General features: G+C 39.7%; 1 protein-coding gene across 1 annotated transcript; it reads left to right on the forward strand.

Annotated features, from left to right (window-relative positions):
• Window positions 1-422: 422 nt before the first annotated feature.
• LOC147333771 (putative C-type lectin domain family 20 member A) lies at window positions 423-15,661 on the forward strand. Its single transcript, XM_086269842.1, has 7 exons — window positions 423-501; window positions 858-885; window positions 1,067-1,109; window positions 14,321-14,704; window positions 14,802-15,146; window positions 15,232-15,320; window positions 15,404-15,661. Exons 3-7 carry the CDS (start codon window positions 1,070-1,072, stop codon window positions 15,527-15,529), a joined length of 984 nt encoding a protein of 327 aa, XP_086125968.1. The 5' UTR covers window positions 423-501; window positions 858-885; window positions 1,067-1,069; the 3' UTR covers window positions 15,530-15,661.
• The last annotated feature ends 7,945 nt before the right edge of the window (window positions 15,662-23,606 follow it).

A 23,606-nucleotide genomic window follows, 5' to 3' on the forward strand; every position in this document is an offset into this window, starting at 1 on the left:
GATCAAAACTCCAGACATCCAGAGGCCCCCAGAACACAAGAGACCAAGGAAGACCAACAGACTCCATAATCCTTCCTCACTTGTTCCTCCTAACAACTATGTCTGTTCCGAGAATGACGTCTGAGCTTATTTGCTTTTTTTCATATTTAACAGCTTGATTTTCCTAATGGTTTGCATGTTGGTGAAGCAGAATCATTTTAGCGTAACCTTGCGTGTGTTTCTTTAATCACTGAGGTGCCACTGCAAAAACATTTGATGACTGTTTTGACTCACAAAGCCTGTTGCCCCACAGGTTTTATAGAAAATATCTGCAAGTCCACTTGTTACCTTTTTGAAAATTACAGATACGCCTACTTGAAGATATCAAACATTTATGTATGTTTCTACAGAGAGGTCACTCCCTTCTGGTTTCCTCATTTGACAGTAAAATATATGAAAAGACCAAATACAGACCTTCTTAAGAGCCAACTTCAGTCCACAGATGCAAAGATAAGCTGTCAGGTAAGTTATGCATCATTAATTATAAAATTATATTATTGTGTATTTTATATTCTAAACATTATTCTAAAACTTAGAAATGATCATTTAAACCATTTTAAAGACACGACAGATTTTACATGTTTAAAAAGTATTGGATATAATGTTTTTGGACATGCATATAAACTGTGTTTAAGGCACAGGTTAAAAACTGGTTATGGACAAATCAAGGATGTGATCATGTACAAGTTGTATAGTTTTAATGTTTTATTTGGGAACAGAATGGTGTGTATGTGTGAGTTTGGTGATGGAGTTTTTTATTATGAATGAATTATGATTTTTTATGAATTATGTCTATTTTTTATGTTTATGGACAACAGATGGAAATTAGCCCTTGGCTCTAATCTGGTATGTTTACATTCATGTAATTTTTTACATTTATGTTCATTAACATGCACTGTCCTAAATAAAGAAATTAAATTAAATATACTAAGAAACTTAGACTGCAGATAAGAAATCTTAAATAAACATCTTTGGTAATAAATATGGTACAATAATAATCATGATTATATCTGTTATACATAAGCAGAGAATGGAAGAAACCTGTTTACTGGTCATCCTGCTGCTCTCAGGTCAGTAATATTAATATCTTAAACATTTCAAATATATCCTATAAACACATTGAGACAGACTGATGTCATTTGGGTAATCAAATTACATGCACATTTTAAAAAAATGTATTTATTAACACATCAACCGCAAGCAGAAATTCTTTACCTCCTAATACCACAATACCTGCATTAATTTTCAATTATGTTGGTTTTTTAAAATCATTAAATTTAGATTTTTTGAATGACTGTTTGCAGCTATTTCTATGGTAGCTATTGAACTAACTAGTTTTTAATGTTTAATGCTGATACATGGTCTGAAGAGCTTGGAATGCAAAGCATCTGGACTTCTTTGAGTTGCTTGAAGACGTTTCACATCTTATCCGAGAAGGTTCTTCAGTTCTAGGGTCAAATGATGGAGAGTCCCCAATTAAAGTCATATGGGAGGGTCCCCCAAGGGGGTCGAGAACCCCCTATTGATCCTCTACCTAATGGCACAAGCCAAGGTGTGAAAACGGGTGTAGGTCACAATCAGCCAAGGTGAAGCCGCTGTCAAAACCTAGCCCCACCCCATGCTGTAATTTCCTGAGGTCAAAAGGCCAAGGATGAGAGTGGGCGTTAAGGCATCTGGGAAAGGATCTCAAAACTGGATTATAGATGGCAGACAGTTGGTGTCTAATCTTCTTTTCTGTGACCCCCTTGGGGGACACTCCCTTAGGACTTAAATCTAGGACTCTCCCCCATTTGACTTTAGAACTGTAAGAAGATTTTCGGATGAGAGGTGAAACGTCTTCAAGTAACTTAAAGAAGTCCAGACACTTTTCTTTCCAAGCTCCTTAAACTACGATGACCTTCACTTCTTTCCCTCCTCATTGTTATTATTACTGTTATTAACAACAAGCCAGTGTATTCCTTGTTCCGGTCCCAGATAAAATGGGAAGACTTGCTTCAGGGATGGCACCTGACATCAAATCACTGCCAAATCAAATATGTGGATAAGAATTAAATTTGCGTACTGGATTGCTAGTGCCCTGAGTTAACACTTGCCAACACCAGTGCTGTTGATAAGCTTCGTACCGTTACAAGTTGCCGGGCTTGGACAAAGGAGGAGGATAGGGGAAGGTGTATTTTAATAGAGAGGTAAAGGCAGTATGGTGTGTGAAAGTAAGGATTTTAAATATAAGGACATGCAGGTTCTTGCACTAACATTATGCAAAAGTTTAACAAATACTTTTTTTTTTCTCATTTCAACATTGCATAAGCATTTCTTTTTAATTTATTACAAAAAACGCACCTTCACTAAGTTAGCTGACTGATTTCCCTCTATAATTGATACAATGCTTATCCTGGACATTGACGAAGTAGGGTTCAGAACTAATAATACAAAGCTACACCAAACTTCACATACCTCTTATGTCAGTAGGTTGAACTAGCTCACCGTGTAGTCCTTGTGAACTGTGAGTGTCTATAGCGAAGGTGAAGAACATTAAGGCTACATATGTTGGTCAGAGCTACTTACCGCATGTTTTTTCCTTAGTCCTGACTAAAAAGTTATGGTTGAAGATGCAGAGTTGGGTTTTACTCTTCTGCTTGTTGGTAAATGAGGACAGTGCCAATGTCCCTCCGTTCCTTCTGCTAACTGTGTTAGCATAGCAAGATAACTGTTAGCTAAATGTTACTTTTAGGTATTGCATTATCTTTTTTATTTCCTTAATTGTCAGTACTTGAAGGCAGCGGTTCTCAAACTTTTCACAATGAGTACCACCTCATAAAATATATGGCTCTTGAAGTACCACCCTTATGACTGACATTAAAGTACAGTAGTATAGGCCTATTTAACACCATATACAGTTTACATGAGACAATTTCATATCTTATATGAATGTTATCACTTGTCACATCTTCTTTATGGCAGTTAAAATAGATAATCATAAAAAGTGTACCGCATTAAAATATTCACAGCAGGTGGGATATCCGATCTTTAAGCGATGACGTGATTAAATCTTGTGAATCCTGCTTCCAGTTCCAAACTACTAAGTTTATTAAGGCTGTTAGGTTTGTAGCTTGAACCTATTCGCTGGAACGTTAAGACAATATAATTACACTGCAAGCAAGACGCAAGTAGGCAAACTTCTTCATGGTACTCGTGCACGGGAGAGACTGGACAGAGCGCCGTCCCTTCGCTTGACCCCAGTAGCTCTCGTCCGTCCTCCCATACACTGTCCTTTTATTGAGGTTACATGAATATGCATAGGTTCATTAACATATAACGTCTACATACACAAAGAGTACCTTGCCTGTGTGTGTGTGTGTGTGTGTGTGTGTGTGTGTGTGTGTGTGTGTGTGTGTGTGTGTGTGTGTGGACTGCTGATCAAAGGGTCAAACATCCTTGGTCAGGAAGAGGGTAGCCTCCCCCTCCCCCTAGATGGTTCATCCTAGATAACACGGTGAGGAAGTCCTGCAGTTCATCTAAACAAAGAGCACTTAGACTAGAACAGACGCAACTACGTTAATCCTACCATAAAACAATAAGACACGGTATGACCTCTCATGCTCCCAAAGTGCTGTCTAATACACACAAAGTTTGCAGACTATCAAGGATCAAAACCTCTACCAATCTACAACTAATTACAAAACTCTAAGCATATATAAGTAAATATTTCTAAGCATAAATGACAATCAACAATACAAATCTAACATTTCCCCCCTTTTTGACCTTTATGCTTGAAAAGTTCCCAGGTATGAATACCTCATGTCTGACAGTTTCAATGCAAACATTTTTATACTCAGCATACGTCAAATCACCCTAAATTACTGAAAAGGTACACAGTTCAACAAATGAATCAGCAGTTATCCCATTCCTCATTGATCTCATCTCATGGCAAACTGCATCCCATGAGCAAACAAAGAAATTGTTAATTTAATAGTGAAAATAAGAAGATAACATTTTCAAAAACATCTCAGCTTGGTGGTGCTTCCTCCGGGTGTGCACATCACATGTCTCTCTGCAGAGTGGTTTAAGCTCTGCAGGGCGTCATGAATGTCTCTTCCAGTTGTTTCCATCACTGTCCATAGGACCAGAGTCCAAATGTATGTAGAATAGACATTCAAACATACCAGTTGGTTTTGTTGTTCGTCAACATGGGTCTCAGCTATTTCCAAGCTGCAGACTTCTCAGCACTCTAGTTTTATGGCCTCTTACCAGCCCCCATCACCTGACTTCAGACCTTCGTCTTGTGAGGGGGATTTATGACTCCTTAATTGTCCACGCTCTGCAGAAAAGCTCTCTGTGGAAAGGGTGCTGGGTTCCGTCATCTTACTGCTGTTATGATCCCAGCAGCCTTCAGAGTGTCATCGTATGCACAGTACAGTGGCACAGCATTAGATGATGTTCATAGGAAATTGCTGTCATCACCACCATAGCTTCTGGTTCCTGTGCTTTTCACAGAATCATGATGTCATCCTCGAACTCCTTCTGCGCTGTCGATGGAGCCCTCATCCCTCGAGTTTTCATATCCCAACGCTGCTGAAGATTTAAGGCAGAGCACGTCGTACACCTTAATTGTCTTTCTCAGCGTCAATATTGAATGTTTCATTTTATTTAACATCTTGCTGTGGGAAGTCTCCTCTTGATCTCCTGGAAGCTCAGTAGCACAGCTCTCTGTGTGATGTCTGCTGTGCTGAAGATGATCTCTGATCCTCCTGAAGTCTCTCTCCTGGCCTCAGCTCCCATCCTGTGGACGATCCTCTCAGGCATTCCTTCTCGTAATGCATAGTCCTGATTTTGGGCCTGCTGGATCTGTCTCTCTTAGGTGAGAGTTGTCATGTGTCCATCTCCTCTGCCTTCCTCCTGGTTCAGCTGTTTCCGGCACCAGCTGGGGTCCTATAAGGATGAGCGTCGTAGTCAAGGTAACCAAGAGGGTCCTGGTCGCACACAGGTCCGTCACGCCTCGCACTTGGTTGCCCTAGAGTTGATCAGAGGCTGGAGGTTGAAGTGCGAGCTTACCCTACGGGGGCTCAATCAGCACTCCCCCCTCACCACTGAAACAACCAAGTGTGAGATTTCTCTATTGTGCTGTCTTGAGGGTGCCGGGGTTTCCTGGGCCCTCGACCTCTTGCAGTGGCTCTGATAAATCCAGGAGGGTCTCTCGCTATTTTGCAGGCAGTTAAAATGGTCCTTGCTGTGGCTCCAAGGTCTGATCTCATGATGGGCCCCAACCAGCTTGACCTTTGACCTCAACCACTGCCTGGTCCTGTCAGCTATGCGCTTCTCACTGGGCCTCTGAAGATTTCTCAGGAGATTACTGCTGCACCTGTATTTCCTTGCTAGGAAGACAAACTATTTGGAGAGCATGTCAACAATCATCAAACCACATTCTTTAGTTCAGTGAACTTCACTTATAGGCCATCAAAGCCTCATCTGAACATGGGTGCACCACTTGCATAGGTTTAATATTTGTAAATAAAACGGCTAATCACACAAATCACTGTAACAATAATAGTAAACATTGCTTAATGTTACTCCTTGGACCCCACCTCTTGACGCATGGACACACCCATGCGCCAACACACCAAACCTGGATTCCTGTCTTAAAGAAAAAGATTAGCTAGATCATATCCCAGGCAACATCAGGGCATCTCCTCCCCTGGAGCAGCACCACCCTGGACCTACAATCCTGCAATAAAAATGTTAGTGTGTTTTGCATATTAAGTATGCTTAACACCGGGCTCTCCCAGGAGCCTGCATACACACCATCATGGCCTGGAAAGCAAAATCTGGAAGTAAAATCAAACTTCATACCTGTAAACAATTGTATCATAAGAACAATAAGCATTCAACACTAGCAAGACAAGTGTCATATGCAGGTTTTCTCAAATCAGTAAACTACAATTATTACCATAATTTGCCTCAGACATGGATCATCCCATGTACTCAGTCAACAGTAATGTAATCAGTGACTTCTCGTAAGCAAAGTCACTCCACTCATATATTATTTATGGGCTCAAGAGTGGCCAGCAAATGAGCCCATATTAACTATTCCATAACACCACATCTCTTATTTGTTTGTCTCATGTCACTTGTCCGCATCTGCTGAATCTTGTACATGCAGTCTCAAAAAACAAACATTAGCAACACACATTGATTATCCTGGTGGGCAGGCGTCGGCCATCCACATTCCAGAGGTGCCATAAAAACACCATAAAGTTAGCCATCCCTAGCTGTAGAAAGAATGTCATACACATATAAACCCAGAAATCCTATAGTAAAAAAAACATTAACTAATCCTCTTATAAATCACATGATCAAACACATGAAAAACTGCAATGCTGTAGAAAAGAAAATGCAAATGTTAGCGCTTGCGCAGGCGTATTGCATACTTTGTCACCATTACCTCTGTAAGCAACACAAGGTAGTGAATAACACACACATAGTAAATTCACAGACAGAGAAAATGGCATTTAAAAGATTAAATCATCATGCAACCTCGAATGTTGCTGTCATCTTTCTGCTCCTGTAACAAAAACACATGAAATCATCCACCCTTTTGTCCTGTCTAGGTGGAGGTTAAACTTGAGTCGTGGTCAAGTCCTGTCAGCTTTTACCAGTCAGTCAGTTTGTTTTTATTCTATTTCCATTCATTCATTCATTCATTCATTCTTTCTTTCTTTGCTGATAGTGGAACCTATCGTCGCATTTAGTTTCCACTCTCAGCAAAATGACGTCATTTCAAAAAGAAAAAGAAGTTTAGATAGGATTACATCGCTGAATCCTTTTTAGGACAGGGACTCTCATTTAATATTGTCCCAATAAGTAGCTTTCTCCTGAGCCCATTTCAACGTGGAGAAAACTCACTTGTAACAGCTTTCTCGACAGGTCGTATAGCACTTTTAATTCCCGACGTGCAGATCTGCTTAAAGAAAAGAAATAGACAAACAAAATCAGTGCCTGTTCAAAAAATAAAAATGAAAAATAACAGAGATTATCAAACCAAACTTTCAGTGCACTGTGAAAGTATCAAAATAAAAAGGCCTTGCTAAGTCATGACACAAACTCCTCATCAACTTCACAACAGGAGAAGAATCATCAGCTAGATTCACTCCAAACCAACCATCAGCTGCACCACTCACAACATAAGCCTAATGTCTTCTTTAACTTATGAGTTTAATCACCAGGTCTGTGTTCTTCACTCATTTAGGCCACAGATCTATTTTATTCAGTTTTCCTTTTTTCCCTTCATCATAAAACATGTGACATGCTGTCATGCACTTCACAAAAGAAGTTTGTTCTGACGTATTCAGAGTTGTGTATCTAAATACAGGATTCACTCGCACATCAAAACAGGAAACTCAGTGTTTTAGAGTCTCCACTCAACACACAACAAACTCCAACACATCTCATTCACTCGTGCTAGAATTCAGTCACCTTTCATTAATCTAAGACCGATCAACTAGTTTGCATATCAGCTATTAACCCACTAAGTTGACAGGACGACAGAAAAGCATGTTCAAAATAGTATCACAAAAGACAATTTCCCTCATACAGTAAATTACATGTGCTGCCTCAATCAAGCAGGAAGCTTCTCCCAATTTACCATTTTAACAACTAAATTTATTGTCTGATCACTGGTTGGTCAAACCAGGATCTTTTTTCCCACAAAAGTTAAACTGTTGTCCTGCAACCTGGAGAGTCAATTTTTTGCATTGGATAAATTCAGTATTTAATAACAAGTGTCTGCTAAATTGACACTATTTTAACACTGATGAAAGATAACAAGCTAATTTTCATTGCATGGGTGTTTGTGCCTTTCCTACACATTTCTCTGCTATTATTTAATCATTTCTTGACTAATGTGCTATGAGTCCACTGGTCTTTGCATCACACTAAGTGACTTGGACAAGATGATAAACAGACTCACATGCTGAAGATGTTGTCTAATCTTCATGAGCTCTCTTGTGTTTGTGTTAGTAGGGTTAATGCATGTTCTGCTTGTGTGTGTGATTTTGTATATGATGTATATGTTTTTTATATTTGCATATATCCAGACTCCTTCTCAATTTTCCAACTTAAGCAGTCAGTTTTCTTTTCCCCAGGTTTGCTAACCCAAATTTTGATTTCCCACATTAAATAACAGCATTCCTCTGTGTTCTCACCTAGTCTTCTCACTCTGTTGTCCTCTCACTCTTTTGTCCTCTCCCACTTCAACAGTCCAAACAGCCGGCAGTTCTCCTTCAGCTTTGTCCTGTGTTCCACTGTCTCTTCTTGCCATTTTACTCCACAGGTGGCAAATGTCAAACTCCAACTGTTCAGTTCTCCTCAAACGTTTTCTTCACATGCACAGTGAAGTCACAGCCTGTTGTAAACACAGTGCCATCCATCCGATCAGTCAGGATGATGGGTTTGCTCTTCTTCTCTGATACTGTTTGTCCACATTGCTGCTGCTTTGCTGGGACTCTTTGCTCAGGACTTGCTGCTGTCTCTTTATCATGTTATTGCTTTGGAGCTGCATTCCTTGTCTTCAGGGAGGGGTGAGAGCTTGCTTGCTTGTGAGGTTGAGAGACACATGGCGCTGTAAATAAGTCAGCCAGAAACTTGGCCTGCATGTTTCCAATGATGTTAAACTATAACTTTCTTCCGACTGCTGCATGTGGAAAATTGATTCAGGTCTGCTTTTCACCTGAAAGTGACAAACTAAGACATTTCATTATTATCATCACTGCTTAATCAACACACATCTCTCTCTCTCTGTGTGTTTTTGTGAACAGTCTTTTCTTAAAAGCAGAAAATGAAATTGTAGTTGTTTTTGGCTGATCAACACAAAACCTTTTTCCTATGATTTTTCTTTTTCACTCTTTTTTTTCTTTTTTTTTTCGTTACAATAGCTGGTGGTCTGCAAAATCACCGCTCTCACTCACAATCAAAGGCAATTACTTTTACACAGCGCACAAAAACACTGTGATGTCAGACACATTCACACTCACTTTTTCATCTGCATAAATAAACCATATGGCTGGAGATATGTGCCATGGTGATCCATAAGCATGATCACCAGTTTATTTAATTATTTTTAATCCAACAAAACAAATAAACAAAAACATGATGCTGATGCTACACACACGAGTCAAGGTGCAGAAAAACTGCTCATGGAAACGCTGCACACTCTCTGTTTCCCTCTCTTTGAGTAGTTCTCAGACAGCTCTTGATCTGATAATGTGTAGCTTGCTCATCAGCTCAAAAAACAAAAACAAAACTGCAACGCGACATCACACTGTAGTTGCATGCTCTGCCCACAGTGGCAAAGTCTTACACTTACATATTCAACACAGCTTCTCCATCATGTATTTTTAGATGTTTCATACAGGGTTGAGCATATTAGTTGTTTTCACAGATGTGCTCTATATCTCAACAATGGTTCATAATAAGACGACCGTCTTTCACACAGGTCAAGTGCCTCCATGCACTTCATTAGTTTAAATATTTACCTATATCACTTCTCCTCACATGTCATTGTACTGAATTTAAGCAACCACAAGTTTAATGTAGGTTACTTTTAACAACTATCCACCTCAATGGTTTGGCACACAGGCTGTTAACATTTTGTGTCAGGAAGGGGTGGGGGGAAAGCCACCCACCAGAGCACAGCTGCTGATGTGGGCTGGCCTTTTCCACACACTCTTCAAGGCTGGTGTGTTTTCTGAAAACTTCTAACATTTGAATCTCTTCCATTTATAAGCCTGCGATTAACCGCACGGCTCAGGTCCGCGTGAAACCCGCGCGACCGCATTCGCGTGCACCCACGCAGCTGTGGAGCCTTCGCTCTCTCTCTTTTATACATAAATACTTTGTGCTGCCAGGAGCAAAGTCCAGCACAAACGTCTTTCTCCCTCTAACTCACTCTTGGTTGCTTAGAAACCCATGATAACAACAACAGTCGGTGTTACAGACCACGTGTTCTGCTCCGCACACACTCACACAACAACAACAAAAACGACGACGACGACAACAATGACAACAACACAAAATAGGCCTACTCTGGACTCACACCGGACCGCTCGGGACCCTGACCCAGTTGTGGGACGCTCACCCACTCGCGCGACAAAACCCAATGAAGGGACGCTCGGGACACACACCCAGGGCGATTTCAAAACCGGACACTCACCGGACGCTTGGGACCCTTGGGCGATTTAACCAAAACTTCTTTTTCGGGACACTAACCCAGTTATCGCTCCACAAAGCAGCGAACTTCTCAACGCCTCACAAAATGGCGGAGACTGCACAACGACACGGTTATAGAGTCGGCCTCTTTAAACTTACTTGGCGTTGCTTAGCGTGTAATATCAGCCTGAATCCCGCCGATCGCCATTCATCGAGGAGAAAGACAGACAGCGAATCCACAGGAACTTCCTGGCTGACGTCAGTCTTTCAGCGTGCCTCCCCCCCCTCGGTGAATGCGATCCCAGGGATCCGGCATCGAAGGACCAATTAATGTTAGGTTTGTAGCTTGAACCTATTCGCTGGAACGTTAAGACAATATAATTACACTGCAAGCAAGACGCAAGTAGGCAAACTTCTTCATGGTACTCGTGCACGGGAGAGACTGGACAGAGCGCCGTCCCTTCGCTTGACCCCAGTAGCTCTCGTCCGTCCTCCCATACACTGTCCTTTTATTGAGGTTACATGAATATGCATAGGTTCATTAACATATAACGTCTACATACACAAAGAGTACCTTGCCTGTGTGTGTGTGTGTGTGTGTGTGTGTGTGTGTGTGTGTGTGTGTGTGTGTGTGTGTGTGTGTGTGTGTGTGGACTGCTGATCAAAGGTTCAAACATCCTTGGTCAGGAAGAGGGTAGCCTCCCCCTCCCCCTAGATGGTTCATCCTAGATAACACGGTGAGGAAGTCCTGCAGTTCATCTAAACAAAGAGCACTTAGACTAGAACAGACGCAACTACGTTAATCCTACCATAAAACAATAAGACACGGTATGACCTCTCATGCTCCCAAAGTGCTGTCTAATACACACAAAGTTTGCAGACTATCAAGGATCAAAACCTCTACCAATCTACAACTAATTACAAAACTCTAAGCATATATAAGTAAATATTTCTAAGCATAAATGACAATCAACAATACAAATCTAACAAAGGCTGTTGTGTTTTTAACATGTTTTAATGCCTTTTATCTTGTTCTCTTTAATCTGAACAAGACCCTAAAAAAAGCACAACATTATATACCAACTAGCCCAACTTCAGTAACCCTACAAACACCACTGCTGTTTAGTTTTCTGTCTTCACGTATGTTGTAATTTTTGCTGTGGTGGTTAAGCTCCAAGATTGTTGGCTTCATGACCCTCCTTCGTGGTTTGGGGACATCAATGCTCAGTTTGCTCTTCGTGGCATTTCAGCTGATGACACAAAATACATCTTGTGGTGGCTTCGCTGGATCCACTGTCCACCAAACTTTTCACAATGAGCACCAATGTGATAACCCTCCATGACCCCACTGATTATCTGTGGGCCTCCAACTCACGGATAGTGGCTGGGATCACAGCACTGCGGAAAAGGGCTCTTTTTATTTACCATCAGCATTTTGGCAGCGTTGTCTGCCGCCTTGCAGTTTTAAGGTTAAATATAATGGGGTCGGCGGACGCGCCCGCGTATCAAAATCAAGATGCAGCGCGTCAGAGTCTCCATTTCAACTTGGGTTGAAAGTGCGGACTTCAAACTATATACCATTTTTTGAATTATATGATAATAAAATGATAAAAAATACACGCAATGTTTTTTTCTGAACAAAACAGTGGTGTTTACAGCGGGAAGAAGGGTAAAAACTGCGTTTTCTACAGACAGCGCTAGCAAACACTCTCTGCTTGTGAGTGAAAAAAGAAAAAGAAAAAACACCCCTTCCCCATTGGTGTTAGAGTTTACTATGTCAGCCAATCAAAAAATGATAAGGCAACATGTGGCACTTGGTTGTTTAGGGAGAAGGGGAAGTTTTTAGGAGTGACACCGGCGACGGAAAGCGGGCGAGCAAAAGACAGAGAGAGAGCGAGTTTTCACATGTGAGACATTAGTGACGTTTAGCGTGTTTGGAGGCTGTAGTTAATGTGTTGTGTAGTTATTGTTGTGTGTTGTGTGTCAGTTAGACTGCTGAATGTCACAGTTGCTCTAAAAAAGCCGTCAAAGGCAGATTCCAGTGTAAACGCTGTTCCCACATGGAAAACTGGACTGATGCTCCTCCTGCTGTCAGACCTGCAGGGTTTACGGCTGTGCTGTTCTCCTGTCTTATACTGAACACAAACTATTTTTTTGGACTGGCACAAATAATTTGTGTGCCTTCTTATTTGATGCAGCCCAGCTGATTGTTCTGGAAATAGATTTAAATGGTTATATAAAAAACTGAGGCCTTGGCTGCATTTGTAGGTCAATAGTACCAAACAACTTTGGTGTTTGCAAAACTTGTGCATAATTTTTAGAAATGTACAATTTCTATTTGTATTTCAAGTTACCGTATTTTCACGACCATAAGACGCACTGTGCTAAAAGGCGCAGTCTCAGTTATGTGTGCCATTACTGTATTTAACACACACATAAGGCGCACTGGATCATAGGGCGCATACAAGTACCGTATGAGTATTTAAAAATAAAGCGGGAGCAAACCTGAGTTCGGTACCTTACTCACATTTTTATTACCAGTAATCGTCATCATCAACAACACACAAGCATACAAGTGTGCGTATTTAAAAATAAAGCAGGAATAAAACAAAGTTTGGTACTCACATTTTTATCATCAATCAAACCCATCGAAGTCCTCATCCTCTGTGTCTGAATTGAACAGCTGCGCTAAATCTCCATCAAACATGCCAGGTTCACTTTCTTCACTGTCAGAGTCACTTTCCGTGCCGTGCGGCTCCTCGGAAATGATGCCGGCTTTTGCGAAAGCTCGAACAACAGTGCCAGCAGCCATGTTAGCCCAAGCATCTACAATCCATTGGCAAATTGTGGCGTAACTCGCCCGGCGCTGCCTTCCACTCTTGGTGAAACTGTGGTCTCCATCGGTCATCCATCGCTGGATGTGTTTGTCGCCGATGTGTTTGCTGCAGTAGGAGCGGAAGATGGCCAGCTTTTCCTTATAATCCGCTGGAAGTTGCTGCGCTACCGTAGTCCTGGTCCGGATGGAAAAATGGCACCGTTTCATAAAAAGTGAAAGTGAAACTGCTTTTAGCCCAATGGTGACCGTCGAAACGCTTCTCCCTTTAGCGTTCTCATTGTGTTCTCTACTACGTCCTCATTACAACACACAGGGCGCACTACTTTTTGAAGAAAATCTAAGACTTTTAAGTGCGCCTTATGGTTGTGAAAATACGGTATGAAAATAATTCATTAAACAAGTTTGTTGGTTTTACAGTAAAAAATATAACTTTTTTCTACTCGGATTTTGAATTCTTTGTCTGAATTTAGATCAACTATGCTCATATAGTATGACAAAATGAAAAAATAACTCAAATTTCAGATATTTGAGGTTGTGCTGAAAATACTGATACCAAACACGGCCAAAAAAACATATTTTAAAGGTGAAATATAGAGGTAAAATCAAAAGTAGTCAAAAAGTAGCCAGTTATACCCTGGACCCCAGAGGGTTAAGCTGTTAAATTTACTAGTACTCAACAACTGAGGCAATCGTTTGCGTTAATATTGATATGTTGTGTGAGATGTTTTTTGAGCATTAATGTCTAGATCTTTGAATTTCTGTACATCACCAATTAAAAACTATATATATATATATTTTTTTCTTTGATAAACAAAAAAAGTGATGTTCCAAAAATGTTGTAATGGTTGCACTAAACATAATTGTTGCATTTTGAGTACAGAGAAGAGAAAAAGAAATAGAATTAAAATATAAAAAATATAAAAATATAGCTCATTCACCAGCAGGACCTTCTTTTATGCAGTGACATGAAAAACAAACTTCAATCAAATGTGTTAAACGGAGAAATGTGATAAACTAAATATTATATAAACTAAAAGGACAGAAATCTCTGTAAAAATGTAAGATAAGAAAGTAAAATATCTCAATAATCTAGGTAATATAACTATAACAAATTATTTTTGCTTTTTACTTTCTGCCTCTGATAAACCTCCATTAAGTATGACTATTTATATTGTCTTTTCAGTCTTTTTCAGTGGTTTGTCTAACAGCCCAGTTTCCACAATAAAAACTTTTTATGTTTCTCAGGAGGACTTTCCACTCTTCCTCCCCACTCCAGAGAATACCACTTTGTGAACCAGCTGATGACCTGGACTGAAGCTCAGAGTTACTGCAGAGAACACTTCACTGACTTGGTCACCATCTACAACAGCAACATCAACCAACTGCTTCTCTCAATTTCACCAAGGATCAATGCTGGGGCTTGGATAGGCCTCTATAATGATCGTTACAGCTGGAAGTGGTCCATGGAGGGAAAACTTTTTTATGTTGGCAGTACACATGAATTTTTGATCTGGGCTAATGGCCAACCAGACTGTGTATATGCAAATGAATACTGTGTGGCTCTTCAGGGACAAACACAGATGGATGATAGACCCTGTGGAGCTTCTTACCCTTTCCTGTGTTACAATGGTAGGAAAAAAGATTTGTTACCATAGTTACCCTAAAATTTCATGATATTCATAACATGTTTTTTTTTTAATTCTTTGTTTCTTTTAATCTTTTACAGCCAAAAACACAAGTTACATCTTAGTGAAGGAGAGCCGCTCCTGGTCAGCGGCTCAGTCGTACTGCAGGACATACCACACAGACCTGACCAGTATAAGAAGCAAAGAGGAGAAATCCAACATCACGCTCACTTTGAATGGATCAGGGGTTCAGTATGTGTGGATTGGTCTCTACAGGGATCCCTGGGCCTCCTGGTCTGACAACACAACCTCCACATTCACTAACTGGAGGTCTGGTCAGCCTGATAACTACGGTTCAGTTGAATACTGTGGAGGATTTTATTTAATGTCAGGGGAATTGGGTGATGGCAACTGTGGTATCAGAGCCTGTTTTTTCTGTTTCACAGGTGAGGTCCAGAATGCAAACACTGTAAGATCCTGTCATCATGTAAAACACTAATGTTTGTGTTGTTATATGTGGTTCATTTTTAGCAGTGACAAAGCAAACAGTGGTGAAAATGAAGCTTCAGTCAGAGGCAGACATGCACAGCACAGAGATCCAGCAGCAGGTTTCACAGCAGGTCAGCAGTTCAGTCACCAACACAAACTTGACACAAGTTCAAACTATGCTTCATGTTTTTCATCATCTGCACATTTTGTCCAGCTGTCAGGCCTCATGCTGTCAGAAGGACTGACAGACTTGAGGATTCGTTGGAGGAAAGTCCAGAGTTACCGTGACGACCAGTCAAAGAAGCAGGATGTGGACGGTGACTGCAAAACTGAAGACTGACTGGACTGAACCACTTCATGTGTGAAGTTAATAACATGCTGTGCTGAGCTGTCTCATCCTTTGAATCTTTCAATATTTCAGAGTGTAAAGTTCCACCAACAGCTCATTTGTTCAGCTGCAGTTGTAGTTTGGTAGAAAGTCTTTAATCAGAGGTCCACTTACTAGTTTTCCTGACAGGCTCTAGTCTCTTGTTTTGTTTTTCTCTTTCAACACTTTAGACTCTGTTCTTCTGTGGACGTCACTGCACAGGCTTTGTCTGTGTGCAGTTTGTTAGGATCCATAGTTCTGTTTCATCTGACAGCAACCTCTGCTGACTTACACAGATGATGGAGTAGAAAGTGAGGAGAGCCAGAGATCTGCTTGAGGAGGTCAGGGGGGACAACAAAACATTGTACTGTTTATGTCCTGTTTCTACTTCTGCTGTTTAATAACTGTAACAGCCATGAATGAGACCATAACAGTCCCAAACCTTATCTGATAGAAATTTGGTTCATCGCTTTCAATGGAGTGCAGTTTCAATCATGCTGGATGTCCTCGTATCTGTCATTTTAACTTGACTGCCACTTTGTAGGAGCAGACAGAGTCACAGAGACCTAACTGTAGTAAGCAGAGCAGGTGATGGGTAAAGCTTGTGCTGGTGTTACCATAGTTACTGTTGTGATCTTAGTTTTTGACTTGTATTTTCTCCTGTGTTAACATGTTTGTCCACTTTTGTGTTTGTAGCTTTCAGCTTTCTTCTAGTTATAATTTAAAGGGTTTTTACGTGTTCAGTTTTTTTTTATTTCAAGTAATAAAACAGCTATTTGATTGAAAACGATGCATCGATGTGGGCAGGTATACAGAAAGTAATATAAAGCAAGAGATACATATTTAAAAATTTTAAAATTTTATTGCCTTGTGCGGCTCCTTTTCTTATTCAATAACTTGACAATAGAACATTTACATCTTGCCCACACTGACAATTTGGTTTGTTTCATTATCTTGGCTGGAGTGAACTCATGAAAACAGGGACTATTTTTCTATTATTAAGTGAGTAAGTACTTTGTGGATTTTTACACTGAGTAATAAATCATGTAACATTGTTCCAGATCCATGACCATAAATATTTTTGATGCTCAGGTTTTTTGTTTCCTTTTTTCTCTCTCTGTAAGGTTGAGGTTTATGTTGAAATCAGAAGTTTTCAAATGTAAAAGGCCTGAATGTGATTTCTACAATCTAAAAAAGAGCAGCTGTAGTGGAAACAGGAAGGTTGAGAGAAGACAGCTGACTGAAAACTCCAGAGAAACTTATACATGTTTAGTGCTGGGAAGTATTTTATACGCATGTTGCAGTTATGCTTTGTACTACAATTGTGTTTAATATATAACTTTTTATCAATGACAGTAAAAGGTCAAATCCCAATGTTCCTGCTCAGACATGAAGGCATGAACGTTGTCTCAGAGTAAAACTGGATGCCTGAGGTCTCACAAAGTTCTCTTGAATATTTTCGTGCGTCTGTATGTTTGCAGACTTTAACTTAAGGCATTACTCACAGTTTATACCACTGTGATGTTAACCACAGGTTAACCAGGGCAATCATGAAAGCACTACAAAAAAAAAACCTTAAATAAGCAGAAGAGAAAAAACTAACTCTTAACCCTTTAAGACCTACCATAGAACCGCGTTTTTAGTCACTGAAAACGGAGATTTTTAAAAATGCTTTGGCATGTTCCTAGCAGCGTTTTCCTTCATTTCTGCCTTTACATGTGGACGGGATTATTTTTTAAAACAAAAACAGAAAATCTCAGTTTTCAAAAAAAAACCCGTGTACGTGTGGATGTAGCCCAAGTCCGCCAGAGCTTATATTATATTTTTACATGTTGTGGAGCCATTTTTGGGAGCATTTCAAGTTGCTATACATCAATACAACAATTATAGCCCAGATTTTAATAATATGTCTGCATTAAGTGCATAGTAATTACATAAATTGCAAAAAAGTGCAATAAACTACAAAAAAATTGAAAATCGTTTTTGCTTTTTTAATATATATTTGTAGTTAGAGAAGTTTAAGAAGCTTATCTCGCAAAACTGTAAATACAAAAAAGTTGCACAAAATAGTTTCCCACCACAGGAAATTTATTTTGAGTGTCTTCATAGTTTTATTTTTGAAATACACCAATTTTTATACACTGCAGGAAAAACAAAAATAAATATTATACTGCAAATTTGCAAAAAAGCAGCATATGCATCAAAATAAACGATTTCCAGCAGTGCAATATGAGTCCTAAGCATCCCAGAAACGACACAGAAAGTCATAAACTCAAAGATAACTTTTAAAAACACCAGTATAGGCCCTGAGGCCCTGATGGTAAAAAAAAAACTACATTTCCGCGAAAATGACATCACTTCCGGTTTCGAGCAAGTAATGGTGGACATGCAAAAGTTCGCGCTGACGTCTATTCCAACTTTGGAAGTGTTATGAACAGCTGATCGGATCGGCAAAGCGTGTTTCTGGAATATTATGTTTTTGTTGCTGCAAGTGCTTTTTATTCAGTTTTTGCAAAGCTATATGTGGAAGGAAACCGTGACCGAGGACAAGCTGATGGGATAAGTTGTAAGTACAACTCCTCCGGTTTCATATGCAACAAAAATTATTGCACTAGCTTACGTGGTTGCAGTGCTACCGGGATTTAAAAATAGTTACGCAAAACAGAGCGTGCCCGCTCCGACCGGCTCTAAAGGGTTAAATCTTAGGGTCGACTTGAGATTACCACATCTGTAGGAACATAAACTGTCACAGATATAACAGATTTAAAAATGCATTGTTGTACGTCACTGATAAAGAGCTTAAACTGTTCTTTTTTTTATCTCAAACTTTTTTCAGCTTATAGTTCACATGCTAAAAGATATATGAAAAACATGTTATTGTAACCCAGGTTGAATGTAAGGCTTATGTGTCATAATAAAATCCCACTTTATCTCTGACAAAGTTTCATTATTTTTTCACATTATATGAGTTCATTCACTGAGTGTCAGAGTCCAGCAAAGTCACATCCACTTCTAAGACAGTTTAAAAAACACAAGCCTTCCACGGATGTGGAAAAACCTCCGCATGCATCTGGATCTGGTGCCCAATAGAAACATGATAGGACTATATGGTTGAATTCGGAGGGGTAAGAAAACAGATCCCAGTTGACTGCAGTCTACTGACACCTACTGGTGAAACATTTCACAACATGTCAGTTTTATTGACTGTTACCTCTCTTCCAGCCTCGAGCACAGACGACATTCAAATCAGACTCTCACTTAAATGAGCTGTTTGGCAAGAAAAGAACAAATAAAAGTCCTGCGATAAGAAAGAAACCATTTTTTGGTAGGAAACATCCTGTGAAATGTCAAAGTACTGTCATGAACTCACACAATAGCTGCACACAGTGGTAAAAAAAAAAAAAATAACCCACTGTAAATTTAAGGTGGTGCATCTCTGTGTATTTTTTGGCCCAGTCCCAGTGTGCACGTAATATTTAATAAATAAACCCTCACTGACTTAAATGACATCACCTAGATTTTAGTAGATTGCAGTAACTGACTTCTTACCTCTCACAATACAAATGCATAATCTTGTAGTTGTTGCTATAGGACAAACAGCCATGAGAGATTAAAAACATTAGATTTAGACTGTAGCCCATAACCAACACGTGTTTCTACACCTGTATGGACCAGATCCAGATCCACCCAGAGTTTTTCTCTATCTGTGGAAGCTATCAGTCCACTGCTTACTGTTTACACCATCAGTGTGGTTAATACAAATGATCAAATAATCAGGATCAAACAAAAGGTATTGTTATCTGGGTTTGATTAATTTTAGTCTTTTCATTTCAGTCATATTTAATGCAGTAACAGGATTTGCAACCCATTTGCTGACAACTTAATATATATAATTATGTGTAACTTTACACACAAACATACATTTAATAATAATTAATATCATACTTAATATTAGAGATGGACCAATACCGATATGTATCAGTCCGATCCTGAACTAAATTATTGGATCGGATATCGGGGGAGAAATAAAATGTAATCCAATCCATTAAGTATCACAAAAGCACCTCACAAAACTTGCGACATGGCGTAACCCGGCTCATGACCTTAGCAAGTCGAAGCAGTGTGCGTCACATGATAGAGCGGCTGTTGTGTGCAACACATGTTGGCAGTCTGGATGTTTACTTCCCACTGAAAGCATTTGACGTCTCGCTAGATGCTGCCAAACCGGCATTTCATCTCAGAGTACAGTAGGCTATCCCAGAGAAATAAAGCAAGTGTGCAAGTTCATCTCTGACAAATGACAAAAAATTCAGTCTCCACTGGGCCGATGGTGATTTTTGTTTTTATAGGCAGATGTGTTTTTGTTTTTTGATTTTTGGAAGGGGGATCTTTTGTAACGGTATAAACAATGAAAGGCGGTGGATTGGCCAATTCGTCATGTTCGATTCTGGGCTGGACCAATTACAGCCGAGGAGGTTGGATGCACCCTCCCCCTTGCTTGGGCTCTGAAAGCAATCTTATCACAGACAGAAGAAAATGGTATTGAGCTGCACAGCTGCCTCTTCGTCCAACACGTTCTCTCTCCCAACTCGTCAAATGTGTGACGCATGGTCAGGCTTCCTCTGCTTCACCTATCGAGCTCCCTAAACGTTGTTTATTGACAACAAGAGATTGCCACGGAAGAGCCTGTTGTCCGTATATTTATACATTTTCGAAATCGCATTGTAGTGACGTATACTGAACACAATAAATTATATAATGTAAACAACTACCTGAGAAACAGCAGATACATTAATTATAGGCTATTACTTTTGTATGGTTTATTGCATTTATGGAGGGAGTGATGTATGCTGGGTAATGGCACAGCTAGTGACTGGGTGACTTTATTCACTCGCTTCCAGGGGTGGATCTAGAGATGTTTTCTTAGGGTGGCAAAGAAATCGAATTGGGTGGCAAAATCAAAGCCTTTTTTCCCCCCAAACACATATGCAGGTGGTTACATATGGTTAAAATGATTCAAATGCAGTAAGTATACACGTTTTTCATATACATCCCATGCTACAGACAATAATGAAGTTATAGACTATATATAGTCTATAACTTAATTATTGTCTGTAGCCCACATGATTACACACTTTAGTTACATAAAACATGTGAGTTTTGATGTTATGTACTGCATAGCCTGTATAACAAATAAATATGTAGCCCAATAAGTATAAAATCCAGAAAGCTACACAACATGGGGCGGTTCATTTACAAACACAAGTCTAACTTAAGTTTCACTGTTTTTTGTTAGAAAATAATCACATTATTACAGCTTAAATCACACAATGTCAGAAATCTGCACTGTCATGAACAAAAATTTAAACCTAATTTTTCATGATTTGTTGGATGAACCCACTGAGGTCTGAAATACAACCGGCCATGTTTGACTCCTTTTGAGTTTATGTTTGTATTATTTATTATTTGTATTTCCCCCTCAGATTGTTTCATTTTATTTAACTTATTTAATTAATGCCTTGTTTGGTATCTTTTCAGCTCAACTGAATTTAGTTGTTTTTTTCACTGGCATACTGCATTAGTATTACTGATCTGAAGACACACAAAGAACTTAAAATCCTAGTTGTATTTTCTACTATAAAAAAACCCACAGACTGAAATAAACCCTATGAATATATATATCTCGTCAGTGCCATTAGGATGAAATTATTGTGTCACCAACATTTAACGTTAGACATATAACTTTAACAGCCTCTGTAAACTAATATCCTGGCTGCTCAAAGCTGCAGTTTTCTCTGACAGTTTCAATCAAAATTAGAAACGCTGCTCTGAGACTGAGAGAACTAATAGTGCTGCATGTTGTGCAGTTAGTTTCCAAAACACGTTATTCATGGTTACATATAGTTTTAGACTGATGTGGGCCAAAGCCTAGCATAGCCTGTAACGTTATTATCACGGACACATTTTATGAGTGAACTTGGCTTTAAGTGACTTACAGGTTTCTTTGAAGAATACTTTGTTATATCCAGGTTCTTCCTCTTTGCTGTATGTAATGTGTATCTGTATGTAATACCTGATGACAAATGAATGACAGCTTACACAATAAACAGATACGAGTGTGATGATGGAAGTAGAAACACAGCTGAGACAAATGAACAAAACGCCACAGGGGAAGTAAAACTAAACACACTGCACAGGAAACACAAGACTGTCAATATAAAACTGGAACATGGTGAAACCTGGACTGTGACAACAGGAGCTTGACACAGGGGTTGAGAAAAGGCAGACACAAGAGGGAGTGAGGACACGAGAGAGAAACGGAGAGAGACATATGTTGTGGAATTTTTATAAATAGTCTGCAACACAGAGAGAGCTGTGGTCAAGCTATTTATTACTGTGCGCAGGAAAAGGGATACACACATCAAAACAACACAGGTCTAAGTTATTAGCACTCTGACCTGGGGCATCGCAGCACACCTTTTATAACATCGCACAAACTCTGTGTATCTTTCAGTTACAACAGTCTTTTGTCCAACCCGCGCTGTTGCTGAACAGACTCCCACTATCTTTTCCCAGGGCAGCACCTGGCGCTGGCTCCGAGCTTCATCCTTCTGAGCAAAGCGGTTAGCAGATAACAAAGTGAAACATTGTTAGGCCTAGCTAAGCTGTTTTTTATTTCACGAGGTCATACTGACACATACACATACCTTATCTAAGCATGAAAAGGTTACACAAAAAACATACAGTGAAATTCTAACCACATAAATCTAAATGTGAGGGCTAAGTCGAATTTCCCATCACACGTGACGGGCTGGGAAAACATGGAATGAAACCCAAGGAGGACAGAAAATGGAGACAAGACACAAAGACGCAACTGGGATAAACAAAGGAGAGGGAGACTTTAACACAGGGGGAATGACAGGCTGACACACTGAAGACCCAACACTATGAACAACTCAAAATACTGAGTCAGTTGATCCTGAACCATGCCAGTTTCATCTTCATTGTGTACAGCACTGGATACTGTGGCTCCTCTGAAGGAGAACGCCTTAAATCATAGGAATTTCACTCCCTGGTATAACTCACGAACCTTAAAGCAGATAATTCATAAGCTGAAGATGTCTCAGTAATGCAGAAGATCTTCATTTAGCCTGGAAAAAGAGAATGTTGCTCTATAAAAAGCCCTCTGTAAAGCTAGCTCCTACTATTCATCAGAGATCGAAGGGCACTGATGACTGGACAGAAGCAGTGATATCAGCACATGGCTCACATCATTCTTTAAAGATGAAATATTCCAAAAATATATATTTGCCCACTGCTTGTGTGAAAGAGGCAGGAACTTGTAGAGAAATCTGCTGTTAAACCAGACCACATGAGCACATCTGTACATGACAGGCTGTATTCACACTCATATTCCTGTGTATCATGTGTCACTGCATGTTGCTTATTATGACACACTTCGGTGGTTAGAGTCGTATTTTCGTCTCTGCTATACCTAGTGCCTCCTAACTACATTCAGACATTCATACTCCAATGAGCAACTTACCCAGGGATACTTTTTTTTGTTGCCTGTCCCGTTTGACTCTTTTGCATCAGAATTATTGTCTAAAGGCAAAGAAAGATGCCCAACGGATTTACTTTACCAAATTGACCATCCCAGCCTTGCTGTAATGGTCTATTTGATTCACCTTTTATTGTTTATTTTATTTATTTTTATTTTCACTTGCTAGATATTGGACAGACTTGAATCAGGAAAAGAAAAGGGAGAAAGGAAGAGGGGGAAAAACAGCGGAGAAGAGACAAAAAAAAAACATATATCGATCACCTGGATCACCTGTTGAGAAAGAAAAAAGAAAACAAGCAGAAGAAAACGAGAGTAATAGAATAAACAACATCACAATGATATATGGGAATATGACAGTAAATACTAAATATTAAACATTATTGTGCAGCACATAAGATCAACAGAACACAGTGTGCTTTGAGGTAGGAGCCAAAAAGGGTGTAGTTTGTGGGTGTGATCACCCGTGTGTACACCTGTGAGCATGGA

The sequence above is a fragment of the Aulonocara sp. 'chitande type north' Nkhata Bay genome, linkage group LG3 (genome assembly GCF_057382095.1).
Source record: "Aulonocara sp. 'chitande type north' Nkhata Bay isolate Kocher_YH1m ecotype deep benthic linkage group LG3, A_spYH_male_GT1.1, whole genome shotgun sequence".
NCBI lineage: Eukaryota > Metazoa > Chordata > Actinopteri > Cichliformes > Cichlidae > Aulonocara > Aulonocara sp. 'chitande type north' Nkhata Bay.